The sequence below is a fragment of the Crinia signifera genome, chromosome 5, assembly GCF_055691185.1.
Source record: "Crinia signifera chromosome 5, ASM5569118v1, whole genome shotgun sequence".
Classification (NCBI taxonomy): Eukaryota; Metazoa; Chordata; class Amphibia; order Anura; family Myobatrachidae; genus Crinia; species Crinia signifera.
Window position 1 is genome coordinate 257,786,523 of NC_139221.1, and position 22,280 is coordinate 257,808,802.

The 22,280-nt window shown below is 41.8% G+C and overlaps 1 protein-coding gene across 2 annotated transcripts in view; it reads right to left on the minus strand.

Moving 5' to 3' along the window:
- Positions 1 to 4,805: 4,805 nt before the first annotated feature.
- The window catches only part of JCAD (junctional cadherin 5 associated), a 111,593-nt gene continuing 94,118 nt past the window's right edge, over positions 4,806 to 22,280 (minus strand). For both annotated transcript variants that reach the window (XM_083188899.1, XM_083188898.1), the window contains 2 exons: positions 14,159 to 17,562; positions 4,806 to 10,639 (listed from right to left, as the gene is read on the minus strand). In XM_083188899.1, the coding sequence (XP_083045025.1) occupies positions 10,605 to 10,639; positions 14,159 to 17,562 (3,439 nt within the window). In that variant the 3' untranslated portion in view covers positions 4,806 to 10,604. The remainder of the gene's footprint in view (positions 10,640 to 14,158; positions 17,563 to 22,280) is intronic.

Sequence of the window (22,280 nt, forward strand, 5' to 3'; positions counted from 1 at the left end):
GTAAGCATTCATATGTCCTTGCATGCTAGTGAGGAGAACCTGTGCAGTGGGGTGGCCATTTAGCCAGGCAGCTGGCAACAATTACCTGTTCTCTAGGCTGCGAACAAAGGCAGCCTAGCAAACAGGTCTGAATCAGGCCCATTGTTCTGTTTTCTGAACGCTTAGGAGGTAGTTTATGGCTCCCAGAGGATGTGCACCACAATTCCCTCCAGCTAAGAATTAATGTGATTATCTGGGCCACCCAGCACACTGCAGCTATACGGTATCCGGGTGATAGGTCGACATGCACTGGGTCGACACTGGAAGACACAAGCAAAAAGTCAAAATGGAAATGGTTCACACATGAAAAGATCGACTTGAGTTTTTCACTATTTTTTTTCATACTTTGCATCCACGTGGCCTATGATTGGGGACTACTCTGAACGCAAAGAGAGCCATGCGATGGAACAAGCTACACTAATCAGTGGTCTACATGCTCGGGTGATGACCTTGATGTCCTTTTCAACATTTTGAAGGTGTCCAACTTTTCTCAATGTCGACCTTTCTGTGTCGACCTATTGACTCTCCATTCTTTTCTCCCCACCCAAGCTATATCAGTGCCAAGGTTTGTAGAAGCAGAAACATCTGTAGGTGAGCGCATGCAGTGTAAATGTGTAGATGTCCACATTCCAACTTACTATCACTTTTTGAAATCTTCATATACTTCCTAACCCGGTTTAGTGTCACTTACGGTATAAATAGATCATTATTTCGGGGACATTGGGAATGTCTGTACTACTTATGGCTTTTATTCTTATTGAACAAATTGCACCAAGACCTGATCGCCACCATCTCTGATTTTGAGCAAAATTCCCATGCTAAATATCCTTTCCAGACAGAACAAGAAATTGTCAGGTAAAGCCTTTCTGATCCGGTAATTTGCTAGGTCAATATAGGTCCGTTAAACTGGGACTTCAACCTGGCATACAACCAGAGAATATAGAAAGTGTGGGGTGCGCAATTAGCAGCAGCCGGTACTAGGGATTGTCAGTCCCTAATATTTATGGCAAGCAAAGAAAAATGGTTTGTACCGGCGCTGGCTGAAACATACACTTGAGACGGTATATTGTTACAAATTTTACTAGTTAAATCACAATATTTTACAAATAAATAAAAAGATATACATTTATAATAAAATTTTTAAAGATGACTAATTTGTAGGACTCAGTCTCTTCATACAAATTAGTGGTATATAAGGAATGAGAAAGTTATAACCAGCTGAATAAGGTAAGATATATTACCATCCTTGTAGATATAATTTGTATTCCAAGGGTTAATTTTGACCAATTGTTCCCAGTGCTCTGAATTTCAATGAGCTCAGGATTCCCTTATGGCTCACCTAGGTATCCAATTCAGGGATTATGCTGAATCCCACAGCCACAGCTTGATTCCTGGATCCAAATATGTGGTGTGCTGGTAGCAGGGATGGTTGGTGTAGGTCTCTGGGATGGGTTACCCCTTAGCTGGTCAATTGCTGGTGCTCAACGCGTTTCCCCGGTAAAGTAAATATCCGGCTTCCTCAGGAGCAAGTTCCTCCTGAGGAAGCCGGATATTTACTTTACCGGGGAAACGCGTTGAGCATCAGCAATTGACCAGCTAAGGGGTAACCCATCCCAGAGACATATACCAACCATCCCTGCTACCAGCACACCACATATTTGGATCCAGGAATCAAGCTGCAGCTGTGGGATTCAGCATAATCCCTGAATTGAATACCTAGGTGAGCCATAAGGGAATCCTGAGCTCATTGAAATTCAGAGCACTGGGAACAATTGGTCAAAATTAACCCTTGGAATACAAATTATATCTACAAGGATGGTAATATGGGCCAGATGTATCAAGCTTCAAAAAGTGATAAAATGGAGAGTGATAAACAGCCAGCCAATCAGCTTCTACCTGTCATGTTAAAGGCTGGGTTTGAAAAATAACAGGTAGGAGCTGATTGGCTGGTTGTTTATCACTCTCCATTTTATCACTTTTGAAGCTTGATACATCTGGCCGTATATCTTACCTTATTCAGCTGGTTATAACTTTCTCATTCCTTATATACCACCAATTTGTATGAAGAGGTGAGGCCTTCAAATTAGTCATCTTTTTAAAATGTTATTATAAATGTATATCTTTTTATTTATTTGTAAAATATTGTGATTTAACTAGTAAAATTTGTAACAATATACTGTCTCAAGTGTATGTTTCAGCCAGCGCCGGTACAAACCATTTTTCTTGGCATATAACCAGGGTTGAAGTCCTGGAAATAGCAGCCCGGGTTGACCCTTGTACACTTGCATATTACCTTGTCCAAATGCTTGACCTGGCAATTTCTTCTGTCTGAATGGGAGTACAGGGCAGGGACCAGAAACCAACCCTTGCTTTAAATGTCTTTGCCCGCTTTCTGTGAAAGTGACATAACTAAAAGACTTTACCAACCAATTTTTACACTCACCCTTTATATCATCTCACTCTGCAAAACTATTTTTTTTAAAAGAACTATTTCACAATACTAGGCATTTATGGCCTGATTTAGAGATGCACGCAACTCCTGTGACCCCATACTGGGAAAGTATGCTAACGTTGCAGCCTCTGTGATTTGTGCTTATTGGTGATGTCTCAAATCTATTGTCTACATGCAAAGACACACTGTCGGACGAACATCGCTCACACTACTGATCAGCTATGTCCATCTGAAGTGAGCTGCCAGAGCCATTGCAACTGTGTTCACAGAAGCATACACAGAAACAGACACACATCCAGAAGGGATGCAGTCAAAATCCCGATGGTCAAAATCCAGACGGTCAAAATACCAACAGCTATTGACAGATGGTCAAAATCCCGGCATTTAAAATACCGACAAGGTCAAAATACCGACATTTAAAATCCCAACAAGTTCAAAATACCGACATATAGAATGTAGACAGGTGAAAAAGTCAACAAGGTTGCGAGGTCGACATGTGTTTTTTCACTGTTTTTTGACCCGACATGTGCCGACAGGCGGTATTTCATGCCCTACCATCCACTAGGGCGTTGTGAGAGAATAAAATAGTGTGCCGAGTGCAGTGAGGCACCGTTCCCAAAGCATTGCCAGCAAAGCGAGCGATGCGAGGGGCTGCGGTTGACTTCCAACTGTGTCCATGTCGATTGTGTCGACATTCGGGTAAAAAAACTGTGAAAAACCCATGTCGACCTCGCGACCTGTCGACCAAAAGTCATGTTGACTTTTTCACCTGTCTACATTCTATACTGTATGTCGGTATTTTGAACTTGTCGGGATTTTAAATGTCGGTATTTTGACCATGTCGGGATTTTGACCATGTCGGGATTTTAAATGTCGGTATTTTGACCATGTCAGGATTTTGACGGTCTGTCAATAGCTGTCGGTATTTTGACCGTCGGGATTTTGACCGTCGGGATTTCATACCGAATCCACCCAGAATGCTAGTAACATGCCTGCCTTTGACTCTCCACCCAACAGTTACCACCCACAAATGCTTCCTGTCTGTCAATCAGACTCTGTCCAAGTCCTCTCAGTGATCACCATTGTTATCCATTGGGAAGCATGCAAAGTGCGGCTCAGACGAAGTCTGTAGCATGGATCTGCCAAATGCCTCCTATCGATCAGGTACTTGCCTGTCCCTGTAACTGTACTTGTCTGTTGTGTCTTCTCAATCTTAGGGGCCAACTCAATTAGCCATGAGATTTCATGGCAACCTCCCAACTATGTTGCCACCTGATGTCAGTGGTTCTAATTTCCAGTCGTTAAGGAACTCCCTCATGTTTTCTAGATTTTTTAACCACGCACAGGAGACTTGGGTCAGTAATGATGGTATCTGTATCCATAGACAAAAATCCTGAAAACTTGACCTGTTGTGGTTACGTAACGACAGGAGCTGAGCATCACTATTCTAGGTAATCATTTTTTAAATTTGTGATTGCATCTTAATTTGTGATTGCCAGCAGTGCAAGCAAAAATGGCAATGTTTTATTTACACATTTGCTATACTTACACACAGAACACAGCTGCAAAGATACTATGGAACCACACATTTATTTGAATTGACCCTTTATTCTCACTGATTAGACCAGCAATGGTTGTATGTATCATTTCCCTATAGGAATCTCATTGTGTTTATGTGGTAACATTACTCCTGACATTTACACACCATAAATTGTTGATGAATCTGAAACGCAACTAAAAAAACAACAACTTTTTTAAGTATATTATTTTCTACATTGCCTTGGTGAATTGGTGAATTAATCATTTGGAACTGGACTACACACATCACATTATTTTTCCCCTAGGTGAAATTAAGGCTTGCATCTACACTTGTATGGCTGCATCTTTCCTGGTGATATTAATTTACTGGATCATGGAACCTGCTTACTTTCACCATGGATATACAGTAAGTTTTTATTTCACTTACTCAATAGAATTCATCTACCTGCCAGCAGGTTACACAACATGTTTTTGAGTACAACCAGATATTCTGAAATGGAACTTGTATAATGCATGTACAAGCTAGAAGCCAGCAAACAAAGTGATATGGTGGAGAAAATCCAGAGGTCTCTTAATAGTTCTGGAATGCTTGACAACCTCTATATAGAATTACGGTGCAATGAGGGTGTCCACATAAATGAGGTGAGATAACGTCAACCCCAACATTTCTGTCTTCCCCGAGAGCGAGATCATGGCTGCAAAGGACCGCACATAAATATATCACAAAGAATGAGCAATAATCCTTCTGGAGAACACACAAAACAAATATACTGAATTTATTACATATAATATTTTTTTATTGGCAACTTGTGGCATGTGTACACATTAAAAAAATAGACCATATTCTGTAAAAAGCAATAGATACCTTAAATGAGCAATTTTTTTTTTTCTTTTTCTTTCACTGACATATTTGCCATACAAATGATTTTTCTTTCTACAATATAGAAAAACAAAATAGGTCACGGCAAGTGCAAAAACATCAGTGGGATTTGAATTCAGCTGAAATGGTTGAAGTGTATTTATTGCCTACACACAGTTTTATCAGCCATTTTGTGGGAAGAGGCCTATCATTTCACCAGAGACTGCAGAGATCATCAAGATCTATCACACTCGTTCCTAATGAATTCATTGGCTGCATATTGGTTCTGGGCACAAAATGGCTGACTCTACTGTGCGGGGACACATTAACATATCATTTATACACATAGATTTTATGTTTAATTTAAATGTAAAAGTGTATATTAATGATTACAGATTATTCATTATAAGATATTCTATGTAAAAAAATACTTGTAACAAAAACAGGTGTTAAGTGAAACAGCTAAATTTTAAAATATATCCTAGGAATGGTTTGCAGATGCTCAACGTATCAACATATTCCTGTCATTTCAGAACCATTCTGTGTATTACAGCTTAGAACGTGGGTGGTGCCTGAGGCAGCAACTGAAATGACTCCACTCTAAATCCATACACGAGCCAACAAGAATTTGTATTAGTGTAGTGTACACTATAGAAGACAAATATTGTCACAATAATCATTACTAGGTCTACCAACAAGGTAGAAACGAATTAGAATGTTGCAGCGAAAACAATGGGCAATTTTTTTCTTTTACATTACATGTTGTCCTAACCCCTGACTGCGTGAGATGGCTACCCTAGCCTGCCTCTTTTTCAGGACCACCCTTGTTTCCGACATATTGCTATTGCCCACATAAACCAACAGCTGTGGCAGGCCAGCTTGCTGGTGCCTCAAAAGTTACTGTGAGCCTGAGAATGGAGACTAGTGTGGCTTATAGACAATAGTAATCTGCTCTCGACCACACAATGTGTGCAATACAGGAAGAAAATGGATTGGAGTCATTTATGTCATTCTAATAGGTACAGAATGTCCCTGAAATATAACATTATCTCATGTCAAGATAACACTAGAGCAGTGGTTCCCAAACTGTGTGCCATGGCACACTGGGGCACCGTGGAGGACTTGCAAGGGTGTCCTTGTTTGGTGGTTCATGACCAATTCACATTATTTATGACCAATGTAATAAGCAATTTGTGGACAAACAGAAGTGAATCCTGTCTATTACCACATAACTGAACCTAAGGATGATTTTATTAGTGAGAAACTTTTGGCTTTTGGGTGTCGTGAAAAAAAATTGGATATTCGGGGGTGCTGGGATTCAAAAAAGTTTGGGAACCAGTGCACTAGAGGCTTCTTTCTGGTGGTCTCTTTATCTTCTTCAAGTGGCTGTTGGTCCTGTAGCATTTAGCACACATTTGATTCGCTACTGCAGGTGTAATGTAAAAGCCTTTAATAATACATGAGGTTGTGTGAAAGAAGTGGGTGCTGAGGTAAATGACTCACTAAAAGTCATGTAAAGATGGTTGAGGATGGCTAATTGCTAGAGCGACACATATAGTTCCACCATCTTTACGCCACCAAGTAAGTTGTGTCATGTATCTTCTATGAAGGCGGATGTTTCATTTACACAAATACCACATTTATAACACCGCCTATTTATAAAACAATGAAATAAGAACATTCTGGAGTCTTAATGCACATATTAGCAGCGGAAGAATGTTGCAGATCCTCAAAAGTGACCTTATTCACACTCCCATCTGATGAGTAGGACCTGCGCACAGGCAGCAGAAGCTTATTGGTAGTTTAGTTCAGTTCTTACAAGTGATGCGTCTAACAGGCTGAGGATGTGGGTAAGGTTATCGTGACGGCCTGGGTGTATCTGGCACTTGGCTACAATTACCCTGTTTTCCAAATCCAGAATGTTGGGGGGGGGGGGGGGGGGGGAATACAAATGCCAGAATCATAACATAAATGTTAACACACAATGCAGTATGTCCAGTGCCAGGTAAACATTTCCTGCCATTAAATCAGAAGATGCCAATACATTGTGTGTGTGTGTGTGTGTGTGTGTGTGTGTTCTGGCACATGGGAAGACATGGAAAATATGGATCTCCTACTCCAGAAACTGATCCTGCCATAGTTACATGCCCGTCAGCCTAGCGGATATCTCCGCATGAAGAGATAGTTAACATGAGATAATGTTACACATTTAAAGCATACGTCCCTATACATTTAGCATCCACATATAATTAGGTTTAGTGGCAATACCATTCAGATTGCATTGGTGCTCTACATACAGTATTTAATGTCCTTTCCTATTACAGACATAACTACTAACATATAAAAGGCTGTGTCATGCGTAGAGAAAGTGCATTACTCAAATCAAAAGTAACGGAATATTCATAAAGGTTGTAAACTAGTATGGCAGAGATTCGCCTCATCATGCTAATAACATGTGGGATCCATATGCACCACATATAGCCAGGACTTTCCTACTAGCCTCACGCAAACAGAAAGTCATTGATTACAACAGCTTGCTTGGGGTACAAGGCAATTCACATAGAAAAGGATTCCATTCATGTTAGAATATAGTAAAAACCTATATTTAAAAATAATAAAAGCAAATAATACGGCAAACATGAGCGCAGTGGCCTCGCCTTTGGGTATATCTAAGTCACAGTTAGGGCCTTAGGGACAGTATATTTGGATGACACACTGTAATATATCCATGAACTGATGTAACAGTACATATAGCCAGATTTGATGGAATTGAAGCTGTGCTGACACAGAGCTGGAGAGATCATCATTCCAGTTATTAATAGGCCACAGCTAAGAGCACAAATAAAAAAATACAGCAGCATCCACTATGAACTACTCTCAGTATCATCTGTATATTGCAGAAGCCAGAGGCGTAAGTTCGTCCCAGTTGCCCGGAGGCAAGATAAATATTGGTTCCCCCCAATAGCTCAATCATTAAAGGTTCCTGTCTCCAGTAAGATGGGTCACCAGTTCTAATACAGTGTGACACTTGCAAAAATGATGTTAGGAAGGGGCGTCACCACAGAAGGCTTTCAATTAACTCATTCAAACTTACAGGTGAGGAGAGGTGCCCCTTGGGAGCATGAGCCCGGTGGCATATGACTCCATTGCCTTCCAGAGTTACACCACTGGCAGAAACCTATATTCTTTTCACAGGTTATGGTTACTGTTAAGCCATCACTGGGCAGAGGCTCAATAGGCTGACTGTTGGGTAATCTCTATTATATTTGATACTGATAAACCATGCAGGCTGGAAATGGAAGTGGTAAAGGAATTCTACAAAAGTAATGTGTATTTCCTGGACAGAACAAATGCAGCCCTTTCTTGACGACATTCAAGGGACCATTCTTATAATTGCCGGTTTGTAACAAGAGGGTGAAAGTTATTGTGGCGGTCTGACATCCTGAATCCTCCACACTGTGAATTTCCTGGACTGGGAAGGGGTGTGGCCAGTGATTTCATCACTGGCTACCTATTAAGCCATACTGTAATAAGATTACAGGTGTATTCATTAAACAAGCAGGGTGAGCGCTGATGTGTCTTTTAGTCACAAGGGCCATTTATCACCAAAACTGTTGTAATAAGGTGCCGGTCAGTATGAAACAAAATGAAACAGCTTTGGAATGATAACAGAGGTGTCTTTGGATGAAGGGTCTATGTGTTACTTGCATATGTGACCGGGTATTAGCAAACATAGGCACTTAAGCTATTAGGATTTGAAAACTACAAAGTACAGACGTGTATACTCTAGAGCAGCAGGCAACCTAGGACTCTGACAGTTGTAGAACTAGAAGTTCCAGCATGCTTTGCCAGCCTGCATGCTGGAATTTACAGATATACAACAGCTGCAGAGACACGGGTTATCTGACCTACTGTATTCTAAGGTTATATAGACTGTTACAAAATACATAGCAGACAACATTTCTTTTACAGCTTTGTGAGCTTTGCGACATACAATGATACAGTAAGGCAGAAAATCAGGATCGTGGGATACAGGCACTGGTAGCGCAAAAGAAAGTTAAACACATTACGCCATCAGACCTCCAACGTGACAGCAACAACAATAATGGATGCCAACTAATGTGCTTATTTCTATATAACAGTATTGCTTCACTATGGTAATTCTCCTTGAACTGATAAATAATAGTTCTAATCTCACATCACACAGAGAGGAATGACCCTCTACTTTAAGGATAAGACCCAACAGTGCTCACCTTTTATCTCTTATATACAGGAGTACAAAACAAATGTACATCAGGCACAATAAAGTATTTTAATCTAGAACGGGCCAAGTTAAATCTGTAGATGCATCTTGAAAGAGAATGTAGGGCTGAATTCTTAGGACTATCTTTTAAGGATAATGGTATTTGGATATCTGTAGAACCACTATTTTTCTGGCACACTAAAAAAAAAAATGTACAAGTCTGCTATTTGGATGAGCTAACTAAATGATATTATTATAAAGACTATAAGTGCTGTTTCTTCCTCAATATGTTTGTTGGAGGACATGGTGATCAACAGTATCTTGCTGATGTTCAACACATACTTGGCATTACATGCCAGTCATTGGTCTTGGTAGTGATAAGCCAGGAGCAGCCAGTGCTAGAGCAGCAGCAATCTGATTGGTCCTGAGCAGCCCCTAGCCAATCCAGTGTCACAATTTATGGCATGTAATACCACAACCTCTTCACAGCACCCCTGATAATAGAACACCAGCACTCAGCGTGTACTGTAATGTATGTGCACAATCTTTCTAAAGATTCTTGACAAGTTCTTTCCATTTGGATCTTCACTCAACACATATTTATAAGCAGCAAATTCGTATTTCCCTTGGAAAATTCAGTTGTCAAAGAGATGTTTACTGATTTCTCTACAAGTAGAAAGCCCACACTCCACAACACAGCCAGTTCTTTTTTTTTTTCATATATAGATATATATATCTTTAAATCCTCCCCCACAGTCAAAATGTTTTGCGGATCTCCTACAGAAAAGACACACATCTAATTAGACGTGTTCGTTCTCTCGCCGAGCTGTTGTTTAGAAGGGCTTTTGCATTCATAAAGCACACATCAATTCTTCAACACAAAGTTCTTTTTTTTTCCTTGCAGAACTGTCAGCAGTGAAGAGATTTAATGATGTGTGATGAGTTGGATTCATTTTGTGTTTAGCCATCCATCCAAAACTGCGATAAGGTACAAGCATCCATATACGATCAGAGTTGTAAAACAAGATAGAAACAAAACGGAACAACAGTCTTTCCAAGTCTATGCAATGTGCAGGTATGGATACATTCAGATTGTGTTACTAGCCTCCTGGGTCATACTTGTGCAGAGTTCAACACTACATTCATTGGGAACGTGGCACGTAACAATGTGCCCTTTAGAAAGTAGTTCCACGTCTACAAACCTCATTGGTAAGAGTTGGCCAGAAATCTTCTCAATGTGCTTCTTATGAAAAGAATTTCCTAGGAAATTTCTTATCCTTATCTTAGATATTTCCACATACACAGCGCAGATGACAGGTTACGCTAATTTGGCAGTAGTAATGGCAGTGTGGTAAGCCATACATTGCTCAAACACTTCTTGTCTGACAAGACAAAGAAATACAGTATTGGACATCTGTTTCATTCCGTCCGCACTGCTACACATTGTACCAAACCAATTCTCACTCTTCCGGTTAAACTCTCTCCACTCTGGCAGGATCATAGGCATCTGTAAAATACAAGTATTAAAGGAGTCAATATAAAACGGATTTACTTTATAGAGCTTGTAGCAAAAAAAAAAAAAAATACTGTCATAAACTGTGACATTTAAGCAGGGTACAGTACATACTACTAAACAATAAACTGTGACAATGAGTAAATTTTCTACTGTGCAGCCATGATATGTGTGCTAGAGCAGGTCGCTAGCATCATCATCATCAGCATATTAGGTGCCCCCTCCCCCTGTTAGACCCTAAAATACCAAGTGTGTATGCACCTGCAGCATTCTGGGCCCCATCTGCAGCAATGCATATCTTCTAATGTGCACCCACTTTGACCCTTATTCTGGTTGACTTGCAAGGCTGTGAATTGCTCCAGACGCTGCCCACCAAATGCTGGTCCGCCCACCCCCTCGCACCCCAGGTTTGTTTACATGGCCTGTTAACATAAACATCCATTCGGAAACACCCACATCATTCGATGGTCGCCAACTCTCAGGTCACTTAGATTTGCATGCACAATCCCCAGTAACTGGACGGGCAGATGACATCAGCCCCCCGCACCCGCGCCACGGCTGCATTAACATTTGAACTCCCAGCGTTTTCATGGGAACGCCCATGAAATGCTGGGAGTTCCCATGGGTGATTCCCCCTGCCTGCCACCCCATGCCCGCAGTTGTGCACATGCGCTGAAATGCACCCAGGCCTGCGTAGATGCAAGATATCGGTCCCCCATGTTCACGGAAGACCAAACGAATCTGAATAACCCCCTATGTTGCATTTATAGTTGATGCTGGCCAAGGTAATGGAACTGAAAAGACAGTAATTTAGTGATTATGGGATCTAAATACTAACTTAAACCTTGGATGGACAGAGAAAAAGTACCAACCAATCAGCTCCTCACTTCCATGCTACATTGTGTTTGAAAAATGCCAGTTAAGGACTGGCTGGTGTTTAATATATTTCCATGCTCTTCATCTCTCCCCAGGACTTAGTTTATACAGTAGGTCTTAATTCAGCACAAGTTATAGTTTTGCAAGAATTAGAAAAACTACAACTCCCTACACTAGCATGCGGGAGGCCACCCAGCACAGGGCAAGCATCCCTGGTCCCTCCCCATGTTGTGATCTCAAAGTATCTTTATGGTTGCGCTCTGATTACGCATCTTAACTGTGAGGCAGGTGCTGGGTTCCATGTTTCGGTTCACACCATTGGTCCACCACCATTGTCCAGACCGCATCCCCCAAAGCCATTTTGACACCCTCCCAGTGCGGACCCCCCCCCCCCATTGGCATGTGCAGAAGTGCGGAAATTGTTGAGTAGAGATTTCCACACTTTTGCGGAGCTTACTGAATCAGCCCCATAGACCGTATTTTATCCAAATATCTAAAACCAACTAATTTATTAATTTTACTTGGTAGTTAGTAAAGCTCTAGCACAGATGTGTCCCTATTCACCTATCCTCAAATCGCACCAAATCGAAAGAATAATAATAAAAAAATTATAAATAAATTGATGCAAGGTGGACTCAAAATTGCATCACAAATTCAACAAAAATACAATGCAAGAGTACCCTAAACACCAAAGATTTATTGCAGCTTGTGTGTGGAACTTATGGTGAGAGGAGAGAGATAAAGAACCAGCGAACCAACTTCTGTCAAGCTACAGGTTGTGTTTGAAAAATGTAAAGAGGTGATAGGTTGGTACGTTCTCTCTCTCCACTTCATCTGTCTCCCTCTTAGGAAGGAGATGTATGAAGCAGTGAAAAGAGTGGAGACGTTTGATAAGTGAGGAAAGAAAGAAGTATGACATGAGTTGCTTGCTCTATGCCTTGCGCCACATATCATTATGCTTAATTTGTGACTAATACCAATTTATTTGCAACAAACATACTAATACTAAGCAACTAGTACACTAGAAGTGAATTTGTATGCAGCTATGATGTGTCCTAGAGCGCAAAAAGGATAAGTTACAGTATAAGGACACATTTCTAGCCTAAACAATATAATTACTCAACATTTTGCATTGGATACTAAACCCCCCATCCTGTCGATTCACATAAGCTACCTTAATTTTGGTCATCGACCCCTTCCTTTCTATCTGACGCTCCCCCTCCATCACCACATCTCTTAAATTGTGTGAAGCGAGGGTCGGAGTGACATGTTCTCCTCTTGAGATTGTTCACAGCCTGGCTCCGCACTCCAAGCTCATTACCAACATGGAGTAGCAGCAGCAAGGAGTTTCACATTTAAGAAGCGGGTGACTTACGCCCCTTCATGTCACTGTCTGGTACAGAGTGCATATAGCTGTGATGATGACATGTGGTTTCCACTGTGAGTGCTCCAAAAGGAGCATGTGTGCAAGAATGGGTGAGTCGTACTAATTACAAGGCCATCTACACTTACGATGGAAGATTCCTAACTGCATTGTAATGGGGCATTCCATTATAAGGGAAGCTGAAAGAAGGCATGTCAATGCAAATGTGAGTTGTGTGGAGATGGAAGTAATCATTAACAGTTTCCATGCATATTTTCTGCAAATGCTGGTACAAGTGTGTAATAAGGAAGACCAGCAGCATACATATAGGGACCTGCATGTTGTTCAAATGGCAACAGCCGCTTAATTAACTTTCTTAACTACAAGAGACCCATAGTGCCTGTCACAGTTCTAAGGCTGTTAAAACTAGGGACTATGGGGAACCTTGGAACAGTATGCGCCATACGATCTGTTCTAGGCCACTGAAGACATGTCAATGCTACTTTTTATGGATAGATGGATAGATGGATAGATGAACCTGTACTTTTGTGGTACCAGGCTGTTATTTCTTGAAATCCTGCAAGCTTGTTCTCTGTTTCATAATCAAGCACATTTACATGCTCTTCACTGTTGTTAGAAAAGTTGCGAAATGTAAGTTTTAAGCCCCGTACACACTACGTGATTTATGCTGCCAATGATATCAGGGCACTTGCCAATGCCGGCAGGGGGAAGTGATAGTAGGGGGAGCGAGAACCATGCAGAATGAAGCATGGTTCTCATTAATGATGTGCTCCTTCATTGGAGGCGTACACACTGGATAATATAATGAACGATATCGCTCAGAAGGGTCAAAATGAGCGATATTGCCCATTACTGTATATAGACCAGTGTGTAAGCAAATTTACAGTAGGATGTTTTAGGTACATGTTTCCTGTCAACATTGTTTTCTGGTGTTTGTGACACAAGGAAGTAAACTGACACATCCAAGGTCACATGGGACTAACACTGTAATTGAATTAAGAACTGCAGAAAGTCTCTTGGTTCCTCTGATGTACTGTATGCTGCTTATGTTCTCTTGATATTCAATTAAACAAGTCATTCTGAGGAGCACTGTAAAATAAGGTAGTGAAATAAAGGCGTATCTTTTAAATGTACCTTAACATACTTTTTCTTGGTATTCTACCTTATTCAGAACATCCTAAGTCCTAAAAGGACATACAGTAAAAAACATAACATATAGTATAATGTTTGTATGAAAAAAACTATTTTTTTACCTGGGCAGGATAAATCAAACTTTTCTTTGCCTTTTGGTGTTATGAGCAGGTTCTCGTCTAGGGAGATCACTCGCTTATAAATGGTTCCGGTGGAGAATTTCCTGCATCTGCCATCCTGTATTCCATGTTTTTCTTCATCCAGCTCATCGCCTGAATCTGTGCTTTTAATGCTTAACCGCCTCATGCGAGAAACAGAATCAACTTCTTTCATGCGAGCTAGGCGATCGACAGCGGTGCGAACTGGTGTAGACGCAAGCTTCCCCTGTAATGTTTCAATCATTTTAGACGTGTTCCTTACTCTTTTTTCTGCACTACGAGAAATGTTTGTCTCATTGTGTTCCGATAGCGACTGGCAAGCAAAAGAAGGCTTCTGTACCTGCTCACCATTTTTTAATTTCTCAACAGCTCTGTCTTTGTCAAAAGGCAAATGAAGGACACTCTTCAAAATCCCCAGTGTCTCTTTTGTAGAAAAAGAAATTTCACTTAATTTTCCCCGTATACTCTTCTCCGGCTGTGCTCCTCTATCAGAGGTAACGTTTTCTGGGCTTTGAGCTTCAGAACTACCATTTGACACTAGACAATCATCTGCTACATCGATTCCAAGAATCCTTGCCGCTCTGTCATGCAGCGATTCATTCTCAGGGATATCTAAATAGTTATGCTCCTCATAAAAGTCTCCATTACGGTTTGTGCTAATGAAATGTTTACTCAAGTCGGGTACAGAACGCCCAAGATTTCTGTCAGCTAGTGACAACTTCTTTACCATGTTATCCCCAATTTGGCCAAATTTTGCTGAACTGACTTTCACAACATCAAAAAATGTGTGGTCAAAACATGTCTTGTCTTCTTTGAAGTGATGGAACCCAGCATCTGGAATATGTTGTTTTTTATCTGTGGGGATTTTATCTGGTGGTGCTTGGTCTGGTTTGGCTATCATACCAGCATCTTCGGCACTCTTTGCTTCACCATGTGTATCTCCTGGTAAGCATCCATCGGAAAACTTTACAGGTTTATTTATAACCTCATTGTTGGTTGAAGGTTTACATAAATCAGAACTGTCCTCGCTAATGTCATACATTAACTTTTCTGTACACCACCTTTGTGACTTAGTTTGATCTTGAAGGGCCTCAAACATTGGCACCTCTTCAACCTCTATTATATGGCGGTTGTTGTTCAACATTTCTCTCCTCATTGCTGTCCTTGTGGTAGTCACATCCATTTGAATCACTCTACTCTGCTCCTTCACTACATACTTCTCACCATCAGTAACACAACTATCTGGTTCTTGAAACTCTTTATTTAAACTTTCCAATTCACTTATAGCATCCCATGGTCGACGGTTAACTGGTTTTAATAGAAACTGTCCAAAAACCTCTTTTTTATTGCATGGGTTTACATCTTCCATTTCATTCTTTTCTTGCTTTTTTTCTTTCCCATCTACACTGACATTAGACAGTTCGTACCTTTGGCATGGCTCTGTTCTAGGTATGTGTGTCACTAATGAGGAGGTCCTTGAAAATGCACTATTACTGGAAGGGCTGAAGCTCATCTGTCCTTTTATGCCAAATATGTTTTGCCTCATATTTTCTGGAGCTTGCCTGGGATCTACTAACCCACCTGGAGGAACAAACTGGGATTGCGTACATTTATTGTGCAGCTCACTTTCTCTTGTACCATTATAATGTGGTGAAGTCTGTATGTCAGTACAAACGGTTTGAGTTTGTTGATCTTTGTACTGATCGCCTGGCCATGAGCCAGAATATGTCAGTTCTTTGTGTTTCCTCGGCTCATCAGATCTGAGGTCATTTGCTTGTTTGTTTTCCTCTGTTTTGGACTGCGCTTGTTTTAGTAGCTCTGTATTATTGTTCATGCTTCCTGTAAATGTTTGCAGCTCTAAGTCACTGGAAGATGCACTTAAAAGCCTTTGCTCATGTAGACCCCCATTGCTATGTTTTAACATGTTCATCCTGTCTGTATTGTCTGCTAAACGGTTGTTGTTATTACACATATCTGATGGGGCAGAGTCTGATTTAACTGGAATGGAGACCAAGCAAAATATTGTTTCGTTGAGTTTTCTCTTTGAACTTTTTTTGCTAAAAACAAAAGACTCAGGTTCAAACTTTTTAACTTTTGTTACCGTTTCACAAACACTATCAGAGTGAGTCTTTTTCAAAGACAGCTTGTGAGTGGTCTCACTGTCCTCTGGTAGACTGCATGCTGTGGCTCCATCTCTAATTTCAGGCAGCGCACGGCATATTTGATCGGAGATGGAGATGTGCAACCACTGCTTGTGTTTAATACCTTCACGTTTTACAAAATGATGGCCCGCATTTCTTGGATTTATAAAGGCACTATCTTGTTCTCCTTGGCGAAGACTGCTTTCCTGACTTGTTTGGTCTACCCTAAAAATATCGTTATGTTTTTTAGTGTGGTTGTGTTTTTCTGCCTCCTGGGCACCTGCTATATGCTTTATACGAGGGTCATCAAAAGGAATATATTGTACGAAGTGTTTGCAATGTTCCATGTGTCTGTTGTTGGCTGGTTTACTGAAAGGACCATTCTTTCCGAGACAACAAATCGGCTTTTTGTCATTTGTGCGGGTTTTCTCCACCAACATTTTTTGGTGAATGCAGTCACTTGAACGAGGCACTTTTTTAAAAGGTTTATTGGCTGCATGTAGAAGAGGTGGGGACTTATACGATGGTGGAGGTATGTAATTTGGGGGTTCCATGCCTAAATCGGGAGAACAAGACTCCTCTTGGAGTTCTAAAAGTTTAGGAGATGACAGATTTTCATCTTTTTGTTTGTTATCCTGGTTTTCAGTTGCATCCACTGCCCCCCATGTTTGCTGGTAAACTTCATATGAGGGCGGCTTGGAGGGTCTACTGTATTTCGGTTTTGAGAATGGAGTTTTCTTACAATCCTGGTGTGCAATATAATTGTCCTTTGTATGTATTTTATTATCCTTTACAAAAGAGTTGTCACCGGCGGTTGAAGATATAGCCATGTGGCATAAACCTTCAGTGGAAACTTTTGGCAATAATTGAGATTTTTGTTTATTAGGACCCAAAAACGATCCGTCTTCTGGAGATGATGAGGTGAAGTCTAACTTTTCACAGCTGCCATCCGAAGTCTGCTGCTCCACTGTTTTCTGACACACTTTTATCTTCACTTTCTCCACATTTTCTGTAACAGCATTGTGACACTCCTTAGTGCTTCTTTCTATGATATTACATCTCCGCTTTCCTTCAATGTCTGTGCCCAATATAATCTTTTCGCTTGGTGCCCCATTGTCCCCATGGTTTAATAAAACACTGAAATCTTGGCCTCTTCTTCTCCAATACTGAATATCTTTATCTGTCCTAGCCCAACATGGCCTTTCAGAATGAAGTCTGTCGGATATCCTGCAATAGAAAGTAATTGTTAAGAATACAGTAAAAGGTGTATGATACAGTACATTCATGTAAAGAGCATGAATAAAAACACGGGTTCAATTAGACATGCATCACTCGCGTTCTAACTACTATGTAAGTAATCAGATCCCATATTATGTGGCAAGATTCTAGTTTATACGAATTATAGCACCTACTGACCTCAAATAAATGTGCACCTGCTGCAATGTCTCGAACCCTGCTTCCACTTCTGTGCTGGTCTGGTCTATATACAATATAAGGGCATATGGGGAGTGTGAACTGTACACTTTAATTTTAAGCATAAAAGGTGTAGCCTTGCTGAGATTTATAGTGCCACTTTGTAGTAACATCTCTCAAATTAGGGTGTGGAGACCCTTCTCCTGGAGTAGCACCCCACCTGCCCTTAGTTGCTTCTAATTAATATGAGTTGCTTCTAATTAATATGGGCCCTTTCATTTTCGGTCCACATACTAGAATGGGCAATATATGACAGGTAGAACCTGGAAAGTCTATACTATGTCAGTTTTAGAAATAGTAGGGTCCCACCTGATGAGGTCATGGTGATGTGGTATTGTAGGTGAGACCACATTTTCAGACAATATTGAGGAACTTTAATTTTACTCTATGCTAAATTGTAGAATAAATGGCCCCCAGACCCAAATTTTTATTGTTTCCCAACCCTGGTGGATTAACCATTGTTAACGCCACCCCACGATCAACGCCAACCCGAAGTGTGGTGAGCGCAGCGAGCCCGCGAGGGGCGGCGGTACGCGCCCTCCGACCTTTTCATACTCCCATTATCCACGTCGGCATGGAGTTGATTTTATATAGTGTGGAGAGCGCAGAGAGCCACCGAGTCCGAAGCATGGCTTGCGCAGCGAGCCCCGCGAGGGGACGCGCATTACTTCACAGATATTGCGCGTCCGCTCGCCACGCTTTGGGCTCGGTGGCTCCCTGCGCTCGCCACACTATATAAAATCAACTCCACGCCGACGTGGATAGTGGGGGTATGAAAAGGTCGGAGGACGCGTACCGCCGCCCCTCGCCACGCTTCGGGTTGGCGTTCATCATGGGGTGGCGTCAACAATGGGGGGGGGGGCATTTGTCATGTAAAATACCCATAAGGGTGGGTATACAATGAAAAATCGGGTCCATTGGCCCATTTAACATTGTTCCCTATTTAAAATCGCATCCATCGCATCGGTCGCATCGCATGCCTTAAGTTAAGGCATGCGATGGACGCGATGGCTGCGATTTTTTAATTGTCTGGGCAAAGGCTAAAAATAGCCCTGAAATCGCGTCGGTCACGTCCATCGCATACCTTAACTTAAGGTATGCGATCACCTACGACGGGTGCCGTGCTAGAAAACAAGTACCAAAATATCTTAGATTAGGTGTAAAATGATATGTAATCCTTGTAAATTAAATATCAGTTGCAATAAAGTAAAGAATTTCTGTTCAGAAAATGTTTGAGTTCAAATAAAAAAACACTAAAAAATTTTTTATTTAACATTAACCCTTTGAGTACCAAGGGAATTTGTCAAAAAAGGTGTGAAAATTGCCGATATTAACCCTTTGAGTGCTAACGTTGCTGTGAGATATCCTAAAAATATCTGGGAAAAAAGGCCGGCGTCGCTCACAGCGACTGTTCTTTTTTTGGGTGCAATATTTAACTAAACTTCAATTAATTGACTTGGCTGCATTTGTATTCATTTACACTTAAAGAACAGTCGCTGTGAGCGGTGTTGTCATTTTTAGTGGATAGTTTGAGGGGGATATGGTCATTAGGTCCTCAAAAGGGTTTGGATTGTTTGGTCTACAACAACTAGGTCGACAAGCATTGGGTCGACACTACTAGGTCGACATGGGTTAAGGTCGACATGGGTCAAGGTCAACATGGATCTAGGTCGACATGGATATAGGTTGACATGACATTATGTCGACACAAGCATTATGTCGACATGGGCTAAGTCGACAGTCAAAAGGTCGACATGGGGGTTTTCACTGTTTTTTGAGCCAACATGTGCCGACAGGCGGTATTTCATGCCCTACCATCCACTAGGGTGTGGTGGGAGAATAAAATAGTGTTCCAAGCGTAGCGAGGTACCGTGCCTGAAGAATTGCGAGCGAAGCGAGCGATACGAGGGGATGCGGTGCACTTCAAACTGTGTCGACATTCGGGGTCAAAAACAGCAAAAAAAAAACATTTCGACCTTTTTGTCTGTTGACCTAGCCCATGTCGACCTAATGCTTGTGTCAACCTAATGTCATGTAGACCTAGACCCATGTCGACCTAGTTCCATGTCGACCTTGACCCATGTCGACCTTGCTGCATGTCGACCTAGTGGTGTCGACCCATTGCTTGTCGACCTAGTTGTTGTAGACCAAACGATCCACACCCTTTTGAGGATTGCTCATAGCAACTTTGGCACTTAAAGGGTTATAAAGAGAATAAAAATATAATGCCATGTAAAAACACACTTTGGTCCTTATTCGGAGACAGGTGCAGCAGCAATATATGAGACAGTGGGACAGTGCACCCCACATGCGTCCCACCACAGATTTGGAGTAGAAAAAATGTAATGGCATTCCTTGTTGAGATAATAAGGTAATAAGTAGGTGGCTAAATGTCCCAAGGAGATTTTGTGTACAATGGCACTGAACCACCCACATACAGTAGGAGGCCAAACTGCCACCTGTCATAGAGCAGGTGGATGTCTATGTCCCTGCATATTCGGACGCATAAATATACACCAGGGAAGGGCTTTGTAGCGGCATTAAAGTCACAGGTACACGGCTGGCAAAAGGTACACACACAGATGCTGCAGAGGCCAATTCAGAACCGCCCCTATATGTTCATTTCAAAATAAATAAAATAATGATTGCTTAGGGAACTTTGGCTTTATGTACTCGTTGAATTCTACCTTTCATTCAGGAAAATTAATCTGCCATTTTTCAGTATCGCATTCTATGATCACCAATGTAATGGCAGTAAAGTTGTCTGGGAGGAATTGTCTGTGGGAACAGTAAGGTATTGTATGACTGGAATGCACATTTACAGCCGTTCTCATGTGCAGCTCAGCGCATGAAAACTGCACTACGCACAAAATGGGATCATTCACCATTATCCATTGATGAGTGGCACATACATACACTGCATGCTGTAGTTTCAGTGCAGTAAAATGTGTTGAAAATGCAATATACAAAAACAACGGTACTTGTTTCCTAGCACGGCCACAATCGCGGGCATCATGTGCCTTAACTTTAAGGCACACGATGCCCGCGATTTCCTTTGAAAAAAACAGTACTCGGGTACATTGCGTCGGTCGTGTGCCTTAAGAAGGCACACGACGCGACCGACGCAATGCCCACGATTTTCCCATAGGCTTCAATGTTAAAATATTTAAAAATTGAAGCCTATGCGCACCCGACGCGATGCCCCCGATTTCTCCATAGTCTTCAATGTTAAAATATTTAACATTGAAGCCTATGCGATGGACCCGATTTGTCCATAGGCTTCAATGTTAAATTATTTTAACATTGAAACGGAGTCCATTTAACATAGTAAAAAATAGTAAAAGGGCCAATATGGGCCATTTCTCATCGGGTATGGCCCCGTCATGTGTGTAAAAAATAATGGCCCCCCATTGTGGCCGCCACCCCCACGATTGACGCGAACCCGAAGCGTGGCGAGCGCAGCGAGCCCGTGAGGGGCGGCGGTGCGCGTCCTCCGACCTTTTCATTCCCCTACTATCCACGTCGGCGTGGAGTTGAGAATAGATTAGTTTGGCGAGCGCAGCAAGCCACCGAGCCCGAAGTGTGGCGAGCGCAGCGAGCCCCGCGAGGGGACGCTGATACCTGTGAAGCCCGCGAGGGGACGCAGGGATCTGTGAAGGTATCAGCGTCCCCTCGCGGGGCTCGCTGCGCTCGCCACGCTTCGGGCTCGGTGGTTCGCTGCGCTCGCCACACTAATCTATTCTCAACTCCACGCCGACGTGGATAGTAGGGGAATGAAAAGGTCGGAGGACGCGCACCGCCGCCCCTCACGGGCTCGCTGCGCTCGCCACGCTTCGGGTTCGCGTCAATCATGGGGGTGGCGGCCACAATGGGGGGCCATTATTTTTTACACACATGACGGGGCCATACCCGATGAGAAATGGCCCATATTGGCCCTTTTACTATTTTTTACTATGTTAAATGGACTCAGTTTCAATGTTAAAATAATTTAACATTGAAGCCTATGGAGAAATCGGGTACATCGCGTCGGTCGCGTCGTGTGCGTTTTGGTATGCACCCGACGCGACCGACACAATTTTTTCCGACACGACCACCACGATAGAAATCGTGGTGGCCGTGCTAGGAAACAAGTACCAAAACAACAACTGCATTAAAATGCAATACGTACTATTAATTAGGAACCTTACAAATGTCTGATTGTAAGTGAATTAATGTATAAATACATATAAAAGCTGTTCATTTCTCAAAACAGTATATAGGTTTAAATAACCATTAAGTTAACATGCAAATAACCTCTCCAATAGCCTTTGCTCTAATGGCATCTACATACTGTGCTTGTTGTCCTTCCTTTATTGACAATGACATAAAGGGACAAATTCAGCTTGATTTGTAGTTTTGCGAGGAATCACAAAACTAGAACTCTTTACACAAGCAAGCCAGCACTGTATAAATCCCAGGTACTTTCCCAGGGA